This window comes from Jaculus jaculus, chromosome 13 (assembly GCF_020740685.1).
Source record: "Jaculus jaculus isolate mJacJac1 chromosome 13, mJacJac1.mat.Y.cur, whole genome shotgun sequence".
Lineage (NCBI taxonomy): Eukaryota > Metazoa > Chordata > Mammalia > Rodentia > Dipodidae > Jaculus > Jaculus jaculus.
Genome location: NC_059114.1, coordinates 93,944,248 through 93,961,667, shown reverse-complemented (window position 1 = coordinate 93,961,667; position 17,420 = coordinate 93,944,248). Strand labels below are relative to the sequence as shown.

The window sequence follows — 17,420 nt, the reverse complement described above, 5'->3', positions numbered from 1 at the left end:
CAAAATAAACTTCTTTTCCCCCACAAGTTGCTCTTGATTGGGTGATTTCTACCAGTAATGTGAACCTGACTGCAACAGAGGTGATGCTAGTGAGTGAAATCATATAAAAGCAGAAGGAAAAGAAGGATAAGGAAATTCACTAGTGATACTATTTGACTACAAGTTAAAGATACAATCATTCCTTCTACAAATTCTTGCTATGAGTACCATTCTGATTATTAATCAGTAGTAAAAGACCTATAGAGAATAGTTCTTTTCTTAAAATTCATAGCAGTCTCTTAATGGAAATGTTATAGAAGCTACATTTCATTCTTTAAACAATGATGCTCAAAATCATCACTTTAGTAGTTATTGCTATTTATACTTTATGTAAACAGAGGGAATCAACAAGAGACATACAAGCTTTTTAAGGAGATGATACTTCATTGAAGTCTTAAAGAATGAGTGTTACACTGTGTTGCTAAAAGGAAATGTATACTGGAGAAATGGGGTAGGAAGGAAATATTCTAGGTAAAAACGAACTGTACATGCAACTGCCCAATATGAAAGTTCACATTCCATTGGATCTGCCTGGACCACAACCATACAGCACTACCTGGAGAATGCTAAGTTTAAAGATCTAGAGGAAGGTTATGCTGGAAGAGCGGACAGAAGGTATCACCATGGAATTCTTATGCCACACCAAGGAGTGGGAACTTCTTCTTAAAGTTAGAGACACGCCACATGACCAGCACACCATGCAGTGAACTGCAGAACGACTACCATGATAAAATTGATGATGGGTTGGAATGGATTCGAGGTGACTAAAAACAGTAACATCAGGTAGGAAGCTATTGCCAGGGATCATGGAAGAAATGATGGAACTTCAAATAGGGCTGAGGCAATAAAGTAAAACTGAGAAAGTAGAATCAGTTGCTGGTAACATTCAGATATAAGAGACAGCACAGAATCTTTCAAGCTAGGCACACTAAGGACACACTGCAGGTCATGCCAGAGAGACAAAGACAGAATGCTTTTACCTTAGCAGTGCTGCTGATGTTATCAGGGTCCCCCTCCTCACACTCCAACAGAGTCACATGGGTGAGGTTCTCCACTGGATTTGTAAGAGTCAGGAGGACTTGGCTCTCCTGGAGAATAAGAACAGCATCCCTCAAACAGGCACCATAATGCCACCAAGGCTGATGTTCTTAGAGGCTATATGAAATATTTCAGAAAACTATCTCCCCATTATTCTACCACAATATCTACTTACACACACCTCTTCATCATTGCACTTTGACAGTGTTCACTGGCCTTGCTCTATTGTCTATGTTACATACTCTATAGAGTTATTTCACTGAGGAAATTAGGCAGATCCCACAGAAAGGGACTTACTAGATCCAGAAATTCTGAGAAATGTATGTTAGCTATATGATTGTTTAAAGTTTGTGATTCTTGTTCCACTCAGGTTGCTGCTTAAAAAGATGAAAAGAAAAAAGCCCTCTTAAATAAAGGAGCCATACACTAGCCAGATATATTAACACAAGGGGGATGTGGGAATGCCAGGCCAAGACTACAGAAATATTTTAAGGGCTGAAGGGATGGCACAGCAGGTGCTAATGACTAGAATCCCAGCTTAAAGAAACTTAAAATCTCCATCTCTTAATGAAGATGTGGCACATTTATACAATGGAGTTCTACTCAGCGGTTTAAAAAAAAATGAAGTTATGAAATTTGCAGGAAAATGGATGGACCTGGAAAGGATTATACTAAGTGAGGTAACCCAGGCCCAGAAAGCCAAGCGCCACATGTTCTCCCTCATGTGTGGATCATAGCTACAGATGATTGGGCTTCTGCATGAGAAGGAAAATACTTAGTAGCAGAGGCAAGTTAAAAAGGAGATATAAAGGGAAGAGAAAGGAAGTGAGGAGGGTACTTAATAGGTTGGTATTGTATATATGTAAGTAGAATGATTGAGATGGGGAGGTAATATGATGGAGAATGGAATTTCAAAGGGGAAAGTGCGGGGGGGAGGGTATTACCATGGGGTATTTTTTATAATCATGGAAAATGTTAATAAAAATTGTGAAAAGAAAAATAATAAATGTAAAAAAAATTAAAAAGAATTCTGAACCATATTCCCTAAATGTAATAAAACAGTACTTATGTTTAAAAAAAAAATCTCCATCTCTTTATCATTTTTCTCTTTCTTTCCCCTTCCTCTCTCTTTCTTCTTTTTTTTTTTTTTTTTTTAAATTTTGGTTTTTAAAGGTAGAGTCTCACTCTAGTCCAGGCTGTCCTTGAACTCATGGCAATCCACCTACCTCTGCCTCCCAAGTGCTGGGATTAAAGGCATGTGCCACCACGCCTGGCTCTCTTTCTTCTTCTTTTTTAAGATAGGGTCTCATTCTCTAGCCCAGGATGACCTGGAATCACTATGTAGTCTCAGGGTGGCCTTGAACTCACAGAGCTCCACCTACCTACCTCTGCCTTCCAAGTGCTGAGATGAAAGGCATGTGCTACCACCATGCCTGACTATCATTTCTTTCTTTCTTTCTTTTTTTTTTTTTTGGTTTTTCAAGGTAGAGCCTTGCTCTAGCCCAGGCTGACCTGGTATTCACTATGCACTCTCAGGGTGGCCTCAAACTCATGGTGACCCTCCTACCTCTGCCTCCCAAGTGCTGGGACTAAAGACATGTGCCACCATGGCCAGTGCATTTCTTTCTTTTCTGTATCTTGCTCACTGCATCCCATCATACACACAGCCACCCATATACACACATGCATAGATCACTCACTAATAAATCTTTGTGTCAATAAGCAAGATACTTACCTTCATGTAGCGAAGGTTGGGAATTGACATGATTCTCACTTCTGGAATATAATTGCTACCAATAAATAAAAATATGCATTAATATTCATTAGAGTCTCTTAAGTAAATTTGAAAAAGCAAGCTAATGCAACAGATCTTAAATAGAATATGTAAAAGAAAATGAACTGCATCACCACAGTATATAGAGCTAGTTTAGAGCTTTTGTTTGTATCATAACATATTTTCCTTTTTGAAATATTTATTTATTTGCAATGAGTGGGGGACCCATCAGAACAAACTCCAGATGCATGTGCCATTTTGTGCATCTGGCTTTCTGTGGGTACTGGGGAAATGAACTTCGGTTATGAGGCTTTGTAAGCAAGCACCTTTAACCTCTAAGCCATCTCTTCAGCCTCCTGCATATATTTTTCAGGATCCTATGTAATTTTTTTTTAACTCTAGAAGGCAACTGGTGATAACATTCAAGTCTCATCAGTGCTATATGGCTATAGAAGCACTGACATATTCTTACCAAACACACAGTACTCACTATGTGGCAGGCAATGTTCTAAGCACTATAGAAGTATTAATTCAATGACTTTTGCTGTAACTGCATGAGACAGATACTACTATGGCCATTATGAAAATGAAGAAAACAGGCATGGAGGTAAGTTGAAGTGCCAATTCCAGACAGTCTTGACTATAGTATCTTTGCTCATAGCCACTATGTATTTTGACTCTATATTTTAATTTTATTTATTTATTTATGACAGAGTGAGAGCAAGCATGCACACCAGGGCCTCTAGCCACTACAAATGAACTCCTGATGAATATGCCACCATAAGCATCTGGCTCACATGGGTACTAGGGAATCGAACCTGGATCCTTAGGTTTTGAAGGCAAGCACCTTAACCATTAAGCCATCTCTCCAGCCCTATTTTGACTCTATAATTGAGGCAACAGTTATTACACCTAGCTGTGCTTGGTCTGGACTCAAAAGTGCCCAGGTTTAAATCCTAGCTAAGTATTTACAGACCAAGGTACTGTTTTCTAAAACTGAGGTAAGATATTTACCTCTTTTTTTATGCATGATAACAATAATTTGGTATGCTGAGGTCTTTGTGAATAGTTAGTTAAGGCTATGTACCAAAAATGCTGAAACTTGTAAAGCCAGTAACAAAATGTAATGCTTCTGTAGAACATTCATTGAGTTTGCCAGGATGTATTTTGTGTTTGCTCTGTGTAATGCTGAGTTGAGTTTTAAATGCTAATGATTAAAGCTAGTCTGCAGGAAATGCAGATTCCACCTGGGATTGCTGTGCTTAGTTTGTACTGGGGCAATGACCTGGGACAGATTCAAGAAGCATATCCCCACTAGACAGTACCATCTGAGGTTCAGTCCAGGTTTTCTGAAGACCACTGACTCAGACTCAACTCAAGACTGGTGTAACTGTCCTTTTAATAACTATATATAGAAGCCAAAGCTGATTGGAGACACGAGAGCTAAAGAGGACAACCAGTATTTTGGATCATGCTGTCAGGTCACAAGGCCCAGGAGATGATGGAACCCAAATGTGTTCTAAAACTCTGGTTAAATTACTTATATTCTTTTTTTTTTTTTTTTGGTTTTTCAAGGTAGGGTCTCACTCTGGTCCAGGCTGACCTGGAATTAACTCTGTACTCTCAGGGTGGCCTCGAACTCATGGCGATCCTCCTACCTCTGCCTCCCGACTGCTGGGATTAAAGGCGTGAGCCACCACGCCCGGCAAATTACTTATATTTTTGATCAAAGAGATTATGGAGGCCTAGAGGTCGGATTCCAAACAATGTACAGTCTGCAGGAGAATCTGAATAGAGGGGAAGTCCTCAATGCTTCCAAAGAAGACATATGGTTGTATGGTCCTGATTCATCCTAGCAGATGTCTCAAATTCTGAGTCACAGAGTTCCTTCATGGCCCCTACGAGTCTGCAATTGACCTTAAAAATATATACAACAGTGAAGTACATACTCAGAGTTAACATGTACCCTTATCAGGGTTATGTATTACTGACAATTCTGATAATGCCTCATCTGCTTTACAAGGTTTCCAACAACAGGTATAAACCATTTTAGACACCACCATGCCATTTGGTGAACAGCTTTAGAAATGGATTTCTGGAGATTCATGATGAAATAGAGTTGTATCCATCATTTCTAGTAATAGTAATACTGTTTATTTTAGGACCTGATATGCTCAACTGTTTTGTTTTTTTATCTTTTGCTCTTTTGAGGTAGGGTCTCACTCTAGTCCAAGCTGACCTGGAATTCAGTGTGTAGTCTTCATGGTGGCCTCAAACTCATGGTGATCCTCCTACCTCTGCCTCCCCAGTGCTGGGATTAAAGGTAAGTGCCAAATACCTGGCTCAACTGTTGTTTTAACTTTATCTCCTCTCACAGTGAACTTACACTCAGACAGTCCTGTGGCAATCTATCTTGAGTCCCCTCATTGCCCTCCAAAGCCTGGAAGTATAAGAATGGGAACCCTGAAGAGCTCCACTTTGCTGTGTGTCCACTTCCCTCTGACCCCATGTTTTTATTCTTTCTCCCCAACATATCCTTCCAAGACTGTCTTCCTTCACTCTATCAATGTACTTTTGGGATCCCTAGGTAGACCCACTGGAAAAGTTTCCCAGCTGCCACACTTGACTACCTCACTCAGTTCAGAGAAGCTAGATTGGCCACTGCCCCTAATCCCTAATCACAGGGTTGCTTCTTCACAGAGGGGATTGATGCACTTTGGGGTGACAGCCTCTCTCTTTCCTTCTGTTATTTTTTTTTTTGTGGCACTGGGAGTTGAAGCTAGGACTTCACACATGTAGGCAAGTACTTTACCACTGAGCTATATCCCCAGTTGTGTAATGTATATAGTTTGGTATTTTGTGTGTGTGTGTATTTCTTTTTAAACATAGGGTTTTATGCAATCCAAGGTAGCCTAAAACTCATTTTGTAGCCAAGGATGACCTTGAATTTCTGATCCTCCTGCCTTTATATCCCTAGCATCAGGATTATGGGCATGTTTCACCACGTTTGACATTTTTGCAGTGCTAGGGACTGAACCAAGGGCTTTGTGCATACTAGGCAAGCACTCTACCAACTGAGCTACATATCTATCTATTCCATGAACATCTTTTTTTTTTGGTTTTTCGAGGTAGGGTCTCACTCTGGCCAGGCTGACCTGGAACTCACTATATAGTCTCAGGGTGACCTCAAACTCATAGCAGTCTTCCTACCTCTGCCTCCCGAGTGCTGGGATTAAAGGCGTGTGTCACCACACCCAGCTCATAATTCTTTAAAAAACTATATTTTAATTTATTTGAGAGAGACAGACAGAGAGAAGAGAAAGACAGAGAGACAAAGTATGGGCAGGCTAGGGCCTCCTGCCACTGAACATGAACTCCAAATGCATATGCCACTTTGTATATCTGGCTTTATGTGGGTACTAGGGAATTGAACCTGGGCCATCAGGCTTTACAAGCAAGTGCTTTTAATTGCAGTCATCTCTTTAATTCCTTCCTTTCTTTTCCTTCCTTCCTTCCTTGGTTTTTCAAGGTAGGGCCTCACACTAGTCCAGGCTGACCTGGCATTAACTATGTAGTCTCAGGGTGGCCTTGAACTCTCAGTGGTTCTTCTACCTCTGCCTCTCTTGTGCTGGGATTAAAGGTATGTGTCACCATGCCCAGCTTCCCCCTTTTCTTGAAGCAGGATCTCACTGTATCCCAGGCTGACCTGGAACTCCTTCTATAGCCCAGACTGGCCTTAAACTAACAGCAATCCTCCTATCTCAGCCTTCTGTGTGCTGGAATTAAGGGCATGTGCTTCCATGCCAGCCCTATGAGCATAATTCCTTAAAAAAAAGAGAGAGAGAAATTTATCCTATAATTCATGGGTGTCATTTTTTGAAGTCCTCTTCATTCTACACAGCCATCTAAACTATAAAAGAAAGTAAACATATTTTATGGCATTTGTAAACATGCTTTTATGATTCAACAACAATCAGAGGGAAGCGTTACTCCAATATCAGAGCTGATAAAAACAAATTTAGGCAAATACAGTACCAGTCCCTATACCTGGCCCTCTTAAGATACTCCTAACTCATCAGACCAGCACTTTCCAACCTTTCTGTTTCCTGAGAAGTTCTTCTTAATTGCTGCATAATATTATACAGAAGTATTTGTCAATTTAATCAATAATTCCTGGTTAATAAACACCTAAATAAAATTACTTATATGTTTCTCCATTAAATTGCTACAATACATGTCTCTTGAGTGTATATTTCTGTATGGTGCTTTTGTTTCTGAAGAATAGATTCTTGAGATGGTACTGATACATTAAGAAGTCTGTAAGACATGTCCAACCTGTGGTCCAGGAGTCACAACTAAGAATGTGGCCAACCACATTTGTAGAGGACATGTTACAATGTCAACAGGGTAGCAGGAAGTGGTGTCACACACCTGTAATACCAGTATTTGGGGGATGGAGGCAGGAGGATTAAAAGTTTAAGGCCAGAATGCTCTCTGAAAAGAGTCTGGCAATTCATAGTCCTATCAACAAATGTATGCTTTTTTTTTAAAAAAAAAAAAAGTTCCTATTGGGCTGGAGGGATGGTTTAGCAGTTAAAGTGATAGCCTGCAAAGCTAAAGGACCCAGGTTCAATTCCCCAGGACCCACGTAAGCCATATGCACAAGGTGGCACTTGCTTCTGGAGTTTATTTGCAGTGGCTGAAGGCCCTGATACACCCATTCTCTCATATCTGCCTCTTGCTCTCTCAAATATACATTTTAAAAGATTTTTTAAAAATTTCCAATCAAATTCCAGCATCATTTTATATTTCTTTTGGTCATTTGGAATTGCTGTATACTTAAGAGATTTTCCTTAGACTTCATGTTATGCAAGTAAATTCAAGTGAAAAAGGAATAGAATGGTAAGATTATTCTGATATAATTCTTTTCATTTATAGAGCAAGGGTAGATATAATTCACATTGAAAAAAAAAAATCCCAAACCACCACTATCAATAATCTAAACACCACCAAGCCCAAAATACTCACACAGCAACCAGCTGGATTTTGAATTTGATAGATGTTGGATTAAATTCCGGCTTGCTCAAATTATGTTCACATTTCTAAGAAGAAAAACATAATATGTATCAGAGGAAAACAAGGACAAGCTTTGATGATAATCCACAGAGCTACTAGATTCAGGATATTTACTAGAATTTTGTTTTATTTTAAGACTACAATTTTAAAACAATTTATGCTAATAAAAAATATACTTGACTTCTGCACATAAGCAACCACACTATCACAAATATTTTAATACTCCTGTGGTGCTTAAAACCTACAGTAATTAACTGCCTGGTATAGCCCTTTAATCCCAGCACTCAGAAAGCTGAGGTAGGAGGATGACAGTGAGTTCAAGGCCAGCTGGGACTACATAATGAATTCTAGGTCAGCCTGGGCTAGACTCCCCCATCCACCAAAAAAAAAAAAAAAAAAAACCTACCTAACAAACACCAAATATTTACTGTATGTGCTGAATAATGTGCTCACCAACTTAAATTGAATTAAATACCATATTGACTTTGTGAGATAGATGAAGATACATGGCTACTAATATCCCAACTTTACAGATGATTAAAATGGAACACAAGAGCCAGGTGTGGTGGCACATGCCTTAAATCCCAGCACTTGAGAGACACAGGTAGGAGAATTGTGAGGCCACCCTGAGACTACATAGTGAATTCTAAGTTAGCCAGGGCTAGAGTGTTTGAAACCCTACCTTGGGGGGGGGGGGGGGGGAAAAAAAAGGGACACAAGAATAACCCAACAACTTCAGAACCCAAAAGAACAAAAAGTCAGGATTTCTTTTTATTTTTCTTCTTTTTTCGAGGTAGGGTTTCCACTCTAGCTCAGGCTGGCCTGGAATTCACTATGTAGTCTCAGGGTAGCCTTGAACTCATGGCAATCCTACCTCTGCCTCCCGAGTGCTGGGGTTAAAGGCGTGTGCCACCACACCTGGCCTAGGATTTATTTTTACTGTAATGTAGTGCACATCTTATGTCCTTATGGTACCCCATGTGCTTGCCTGTGGAGGTCAGAGCAGAACATTACGTATCCTGCTCCATCTTTATTCCCCTCACTCTTGTTTGAGCTGAGTCTCTTACTGACACCATAACTTGTTTTTTTTTTTTTTTTTTTTGGTGTGTATGTGGTCCCAGGCACATATGGCCATATTCAGCTATTTCACATGAGATATGGAGACTCAAACTCAATGCTATTCTGCTCAGTTTTCTCTAATGCTTTTTTTTTTTTTTTTTTTCCCCTCTAGAGACAAGGTCTCACTCTAGCTCAGGCTGCCTTGGAACTTACTCTGTAGTTTCAGGCCGGTCTTGAACTCAAGTGATCCTCCAACACCTGCCTCTTGAGTGCCACTATACCAGGCTCTCCATTAAATTGAGCTTCATTCAAATTCTCAGCACTGGCAGAATACAGCCTTTTTGGGGGGGAGCAAACTATCACATGAACTACATCTAGCCCAGTTTCTGATGGAGTCCTTTTACCCCATGTGAAGCTCCATCATATGCCAAGCCTCCACAGACAACATTCTATAGGTCTTCTGGTCTTCCTTACTCCCACCAGAGGGTGGTTTCAGGCTCCCTCAGGTCCTCATGCTTATACAGGAAGTGTAGTTAACCACTGAGTATATCTCTCCATTCCAAAGCTAGGATTTAAATCCAAGGAATCTAAGTCCAGGCCTACATAAATTTGGTTAAGATTTATTTTTTAGTTTTTATTCATTTATTTGAGAGTGACAGACACAGCGAGAAATACAGAGGGGGAGGGGAGAGAGAATGGGTACACCAGGGCCTCCAGCTACTGCAAGTAACTCCGGACGCATGTGTCACCTTGTGCATCTGGCTTACATGGGTCCTGGGGAATCGAGCCTTGAACTGGGGTGCTTAGGCTTCACAGACAAGCACTTAACCACTAAGCCATCTCTCCAGCCCCAAGATTTATTTATTTATTTATTTTTGGTTCATTATTTATTTATTTATTTGAGAGTGACAGACACAGGGAGAAAGAAAGATAGAGGGAGAGAGAGAGGATGGGTGCGCCAGGGCTTCCAGCCACTGCAAACGAACTCCAGACGCGTGCGCCCTCTTGTGTATCTGGCTAATGTGGGACCTGGGGAACCGAGCCTCGAACCGGAGTCCTTAGGCTTCACAGGCAAGCGCTTAACCGCTAAGCCATCTCTCCAGCCCCCAAGATTTATTTTTTTAACAGTACAAAAAAGCAGTGTCCAATGTACAGATTGTTACTAACATGCTCCCTTTCCTCTCCCCAGAGCCAACCTATGCACAAACAGGCTACATACATCAAAGGATGAGTACATATCCTTTTTTTGGTTGCAGTACGAAAGTGTGCACTTTGTACTTTTTTGTTCTTTGCTTTTTTCATTTAACTTAACTTGTAATCCCACTCCAACACACACAGAAGAACCTTTGCATACTGTAATGATTTTGTAACTTGTTTAACCAGAGTTAAATTAATGGACATTTATAATATTACCATATTTGGCAACTACAAAAAAGCAGCAGTGAGTGTTCTTGGATGAACTTTTCAATGTACAAATCCATCAATAAGATAGTTTCTTAAGAGGAGATCAATGGATGTATTTACTTTGGTAAATTGCTAGCTTAAGCCAATCTGATGAGTATTATATAAAATGTTGCAGCTGTTTTATTGTCTTTTCTTTTTTTGAGGTAGTGCCTCACTGTAGCCCAGGCTGACCTGGAATTCACTATGTAACCTCAGAGTGGCCTCAAACTCATGGAGATCTTCTGAGCTCTGCCTCCTGAGTGCTGGGATGAAAGGCATGTGCCCCCACACCCAGCTCCTGTATTTTCTTTTTTCTTGCAGCAGTTTTAATGTGTACTTTTGTGATAACTATGTAAATTTAGAGATCTTTCATGTTAAGCCAGGTGTGGTGGCACACACCTTTCATCCCAGCACTGGGGAGGCAGAGGTAGGAGGATTGCTCTGAGTTTGAGGCCACCCTGAGACTCCATAGTGAATTCCAGGTCAGCCTGAGCTAGAGTAAGACCCTACCTCAAAAAAACAAAACAAAACAAAAAAAGTAGTACTGGGCTGGAGAGGTGCCTCAGTGGTTAAGGCATTTGCTTGAATTCCCAGTACCCATGTAAAGCCAGGTGCACAAAGTGGTGCATACATCTAGAGTTCATTTGCAGCAGCTGGAAGTCATGGCACATCCATTCTGTCTCTCTTCTCTCTCTCTGTTTGCAGATAAAGATACTTAAAAAACATATGCACTACAGTAGCATATTTTTTGAAATAAATTTACAGTGTATAATGTGCCCTAGATATACCACAATTGCTGCACATTTTGGTTTATATTTGTGGAAGTGAAAAGTGGACTATGAGAAGTGAATTTGACTGGAAAAAAAAGGTAACTGCTTACTTTTGGCAGTTATTACTATATTAATGGCATAGTATATAAACCAGTAGTATCTATATACATTTGTATTCCTTTAGCTTACAAAATATTTACTATTGGCTAGGGAGATGGCTTAGCAGTTAAATTTACTTGCTTGCAAAGCCTGCTGGCCAGGGTTGGATTACACAGTACTCATGTAAAGCTAGATGCATAAAGTGGTACATGCATCTAGAGTTTGTTTACAATGAAAGAGGCCCTGACATGTCCATATTCTTTCTCTCTCAAATAAGCAAATTATACATACTTGCATACATACATACATACATATATATATAATATTTAATATTAATATCTTGCAAAGAATCAATTTTTGGTTTTGTTCCTCTTTTGTATTTTAGTTTCCTTCTCAAGAAAAGTTAATGCAGACAGAACAGATACTATATTAAGGAATTAAGAAACTAAAAAACTGCTTTGTATACGTTGGGTCTATATTATTTGACATATACATACTTAAGACTGTTATGTCACTCTTCCTCCCCCCCCCCCCCCCCCCACGGAGGTAGGGTCTCACTCCAGCTCAGGCTGACCTGGAATTCACTCTGTAGTCTCAGGATGGCCTCGAACTCATGGTGATCCTCCTACCTCTGCCTCCCAAGTGCTTGGATTAAAGGCGTGTGCCACCACACCTGGCTCTACATCACTCTATGAGCTGAACTTTTATGAACCTTAAAATGAATTATCAGTTTTTAAAGTTTTTCCTGGGCTGGAAAGATGGCTTAGCAGTTAAGGTGCTTGCCTGCAAAACCTAAGGACCTCATTTGATTCCCCAGTACACAAGTAAGCCAGATGCACGAGGTAGAACATACATCTGGAGTTCATTTGCAATGGTTAGAGGTCCTAGCCATCCATTCTCTATTTCTCTCTTTCAGTGTAATAAATTAAAAAATATATCTTTTAAAGTTTTTCCTTCCCTCTTTCCAAGGATCAAATTCAGTGCCTTGTGCATACTAGCAAGTGCTCTCACATTGACCTATTCTCCCAGCACGTGGTGTTTTGAAATAGAACCTTTCTAAGTAAGTCCAGGCTGGCCTTGAAGTCAAGATTCTCTTGCCTAAGCCTCTTAAGGCCTTTGATTAGAGGTGTGTACCATCATACCCATCTGTATTTTCAATTTTTCTAAATTCTTATGTTTGTGCTACTTTTTTTTAAGGTTTGTGGTGTGCTACTTTTAAAAAAAACATTTTTTTTTAAATTTATTTGAGAGCGACAGACAGACAGACAAAGAGGCAGATAGAGAATGAGAGTGCCAGGGCCTCCAGCCAATGCAAATGAACTTGAGGTGCATGTGTCACCATATGCATCTGGCTTGTGTGCATCCTGGTGAATTCAGCCTCGAACTGAGGTCCTTAGGCTTCACAGGCAAGCACTTAATTGCTAAGCCATCTCTCCAGTCCTTGTGCCACTTTTAATCAGCATGTAGATGAGTTACTGCATTTTGTTCACTTTAGTATGATTATATGTTTGTTTATTTTTCCAAGGTAGGGTTTCACTCTAGTCCAAGCTTAAAAAATAATTTATTTATTTATTTATTTGAGAGAGAGAAAGAGGCAGATAAAAGAGACAGGTGCGGGCTGGAGAGATGGCTTAGCAGTTAAGCGCTTGCCTGTGAAGCCTAAGGACCCCGGTTCGAGGCTCGGTTCCCCAGGTCCCACGTTAGTCAGATGCACAAGGGGGCGCATGCGTCTGGAGTTCGTTTGCAGAGGCTGGAAGCCCTGGCACGCCCATTCTCTCTCTCTCCCTCTGTCTGTCTTTCTCTGTGTCTGTCGCTCTCAAATAAAAAAAATTAATTAATTAAAAAACAAAAAAAGAGAGACAGGTGCATCAGGACCTTTAGTCACTACACACGAACACCAGACACATGTGCATCTGGCTTGTGTGGGTCCTGGGGAATTGAACCTGGGTCTTTAGGCTTTGCAGGCATTTCCTTAACCACTAAGCCATCTCTCCAGCCCTGAGTTTATATAAATACACATACATACATACATACATACATACATACATACTTTTTTTTTTCCCTTGGTTTTTCAAGGTAGCATCTCACTCCAGCCCCAGACTGACCTGGAATTCACTATGTAGTCTCAGGCTATACTTGAACTCACAGCAATCCTTCTACCTCTGCCTCCCAAGTGCTGGGATTAAAGGCATGTACCACCATGCCTGGCTGATTACATATATATACACATACATACATACATACATATATATATATATATATATATATATATATATATATATATATATATATACACATATACATATACATACATACATACACATACATACATACATATCCATACACACACACATTGTTGTTTTGTTTTGAATTTTTTTTTTATTTTTTTATTTTTTTTTTGAGATAGGGTCTCGCTCTAGCCCAGGCTGACCTGGAATTCACTATGGAGTCTCAGGATGGCCTCGAACTCATGGTGATCCTCCTACCTCTGCCTCCCAAGTGCTGGGATTAAAGGCGTGCGCCACCACGCCCGGCTTTGTTTCGTTTTTTGAGGTATGGTCTCACTCTAGCTTAGGCTGACCTGGAATTCACTGTAGCCTCAGGGTGGCCTTGAGCTCATGGCAATCCTCCTACCTCTGCTTCCCAAGTACTGGGATTAAAGGCATGTGCCACCATGCCTGGCTGATTGTATTTTTTAATAGAAATATTTAGTGTTGGTTTTTCTTCTTCATTGCTTTCTCTTAAATTGTTTATTTGTATTGGTGTTTTACCCATAGCCTCCAAGTGTATATTCTTGTCCTAGTGCCTGTGCATCTGGTATTTTCTCTGTGCATACTATATATAGTTGTATGTGTTGACTACAGTGGCCAGATACTAATCATATCTACTCTATTTGCTGTTCTGTTGTACAACTGACAACTCTGTGAAAAAATCTTTACCCGGCAGCGCAGAGACCGTTTGATCAGAAGATGTTTGTGGCGAGGATAGAGCTGTGACGCACAGATGGGCTGGAAGTCAGGCTGTAAGAGGCGCTGCTGAAGGGTGGTCACTGGCAAGACAGGTAGAACCAAGCTCAGCACACAGTCATTCTCAATATCAGACTTGTATGTGGACATACTACATCATGCAATATGCATTTATAAATAGTACTATTCAGAAAACACTAATGTAGAAATCTGGTAGACATCTAAAGTTCTGTAAACGACTACACCTATTTTATTTAATGTATCACTTTACTAGTAATAACTATTCCATTAAAAACCTGCAATTATAGGCATATAAAGTCCAAGTGCAGTACATATAGAAGAGAAACAAAGTAGAATAAGATTACCCTCTGTTAAATTGACTGGTTTTGTATAGTAGTCTTCAGGTAGAGGCTCCACTTCATATGCAGCCTGACCTGGCTCAATCTTTATCTCTTTCTGGTCCTCTCCTTCTTTAAGACTAAAAAATAAGAAGTAGTAAGTTTCCAAAGTATCCATCAGATAATCCTCAAAGTCTATATCAATCATTGAAGTATTCTTTTACTATAGAGTATCATGCAGTTTGAGTCTAAGTATGAGAATCTAAAATCACAATCTTTAAACATTCACTTTGGTGCCTGTTTTTCTCAAAGTCATTTAATGAGGAAACTTACGAAAGTCCAGCAAGAGTACTAATGGATGTGCCAGCTCGTGGTCGCTGCAGCCTGGTTCCAAGACCATATTTGTCCTAAACAAAGTTCAGAAATTTCTATTAGGAAATCCATTTTACATATCCTATTTATTGAAAGAAAGCATTAGGGTGGAACAGCATGAGAAGCTTAGAGAAATAAGCAAAAATAAAAACAAAACCAAGAAGCTATTTACAACCGTTTTTATTTATAGCCTACACAACTCTTTTATCCCTAGAGTAGAATAAAAGTATCCAAGATGGAGACTGAAACTACATTCATACAGTAAAAGGAGCAAATGTAAGCTTTTACTACTGTTCTAAACTATCCAAGCTATGGCTCAGGCAAGAACTAAGTGGAGTGTCTATGACACATGATGACTTTCCTTCTGGAACACCAGTGACTGCTAACTTCTTCAGCAAGAATCATAAAAGTGAACTTACCACTACATGAATAGTGTGTTGCTGTTGAGCCCCCAAATAGCAGCAGGTTGCAACAGAGACAAAAAATGCAGCGTAAGATAGAAGCAAATGCATAGAGCAGGCAGGTATATGGGAAAGTTGAAGGATGAAGCATTAATTTGAAGTCCTCTCCTAATATAATCTGCAACAGTACATGCACTGATTACACCACTGGGCTCTCTGGAAACACTGCTCTGGTAAATGTAGGTACTTTTAAAGTATTAATGTTTTATTAAATTCAAATCTTTTTTTTGTTGTTATTTTTGTTTTTCAAGGTAGAGTCTTCACTCTAACCCAGGCTGATCTTGAATTCACTATGTAGTCTCAGGCTGGTCTCAAACTCTTGGCAATCCTCCTACCTCTGCCTCCTAAGTGTTGGTATTACAGGCGTGTGCCACCAAGCCCAGCTCAAATCTATGTATTTTTATATGAACATTATAAACTCTTAGGGCTTAATGGCTTAACAACTGCTCGCGTGGATGCAGCCTGACAATTGACTTAACTTTTCTGAAGTATAAAATGGGGATAACACAACATCAACAGCATAGGACTGCTGTGAGGATTAAATATGTACAATCTACTTAGTAGTGCTTGACATGTCATTGCCATTCAATAAATATTATTTATTAAATGTTGACATGTTGGGCCCCAAGCAAGCACAAGGAAAACAAAGTTCTGTGTAAGCAAATGAAACTTGGGGGACAATAACAAAACTCAAAATCCTGCTCAGTAGAATTAGAATATAAACTAGTGGTGAATGACATCCACAAATAATTATCAAAAATCACACTTGTTGGGCTGGAGAGATGGCTTAGCAGTTAAGCGCTTGCCTGTGAAGCCTAAGGACCCCGGTTTGAGGCTCGGTTCCCCAGGTCCCACATTAGCCAGATGCACAAGGGGGCGCACGCGTCTGGAGTTCGTTTGCAGTGCCTGGAGGCCCTATCTGCCTCTTTCTCTCTCTCTGTCTGTCTCTCTCAAATAAATAAATAAACAAAATTAAAAAAAAAAATCACACTTGTGTATATTATTACTTATTTAACCACAAAAATATATTGTGAAAGGCTAGGGATATAGCTCTGTTGTAGACCACTTGCCCAAATGAGTGATACTTTAAGTTCAATCTCCAGCACCACCAAAAAAGTACAAGTTTCAGTTTTTTTCATCTTAGAAAAAGCAGAGATGAGAAGCGGTAAGGAAAAAAAAAAAAAAAAAAAAGAAAAGAAATTGACCAAAACAGAGGGACCCACTACTATCAGGGTGCCAAAGGCTACTGAAGAAATAGGAATCAAATCTACTACTTGCCCACCTTCTTTTCAGTTTTTCTATAGTTTACAAAAGCCATAAGCAGGGTTGTGCATGGCATACAAACAGCTTTCGGGGGTGGGGGTGGGAGAAGAGATCATCAAAAGAGAAAGTGGCAATAGAGAAACACAGACATCCTTAGTAAAAGAAAGGATTCAAACATGGCCAAAACACAACTGCTTGGCAGAGACTGAGATTGCTACCCATTACTCAGCCATCTAGAACAATGGCCACTTTCTGAAATGGTCACTGTTCTTATGTTTCACAGGTCCTGCAAACTCCTTTTTGTACCAAATCCTCACCGAAAAAGCCAGAGGCATATAATTTCTACGTCTTGCCAGTTTCTTGCGATCTCGTTCAACTTTTTCTTTCTGAGCAAGCTGCTGGTAATATTCAATCAACTTGTTCATCTGCAAGAAATCAAAGACTATTTCATTAAAAAGTCAACAAAATTAATCAACTGTAATGACTAGAAATAAAATAAAAGAAGGAAAATCTGCCATTGTCTTTAAAAAGAATTTCCCTTCATTTACATGGTCTGTTTTCAGAACTGAAATGAAACCTTTACATCAACAGAAGAACTGTGCAATGAAAAGACCTCAAAATTGCTCTTTTACTTTGTTACTTATTTTTCATTAGAACTACTCCTATGGGGCATTTCATTAATTTTTCTTCTTCACTGGCCCATTTTTCAATTTTTATGGTAT

At 39.7% G+C, this 17,420-nt stretch overlaps 1 protein-coding gene across 3 annotated transcripts in view; it reads right to left on the bottom strand.

The window, feature by feature from the left end:
* The window catches only part of Dctn4 (dynactin subunit 4), a 42,389-nt gene that overhangs the window by 7,328 nt on the left and 17,641 nt on the right, over window positions 1-17,420 (bottom strand). For 2 of the 3 annotated variants that reach the window (XM_004652544.2, XM_045132475.1), the window contains 8 exons: window positions 17,016-17,123; window positions 15,394-15,414; window positions 14,936-15,009; window positions 14,630-14,742; window positions 14,238-14,347; window positions 7,880-7,953; window positions 2,813-2,867; window positions 1,020-1,127 (listed from right to left, as the gene is read on the bottom strand). In XM_004652544.2, coding sequence (XP_004652601.1) covers window positions 1,020-1,127; window positions 2,813-2,867; window positions 7,880-7,953; window positions 14,238-14,347; window positions 14,630-14,742; window positions 14,936-15,009; window positions 15,394-15,414; window positions 17,016-17,123 — 663 coding nt within the window. The remainder of the gene's footprint in view (window positions 1-1,019; window positions 1,128-2,812; window positions 2,868-7,879; window positions 7,954-14,237; window positions 14,348-14,629; window positions 14,743-14,935; window positions 15,010-15,393; window positions 15,415-17,015; window positions 17,124-17,420) is intronic. The other variant, XM_004652545.2, reaches the window with a different exon arrangement.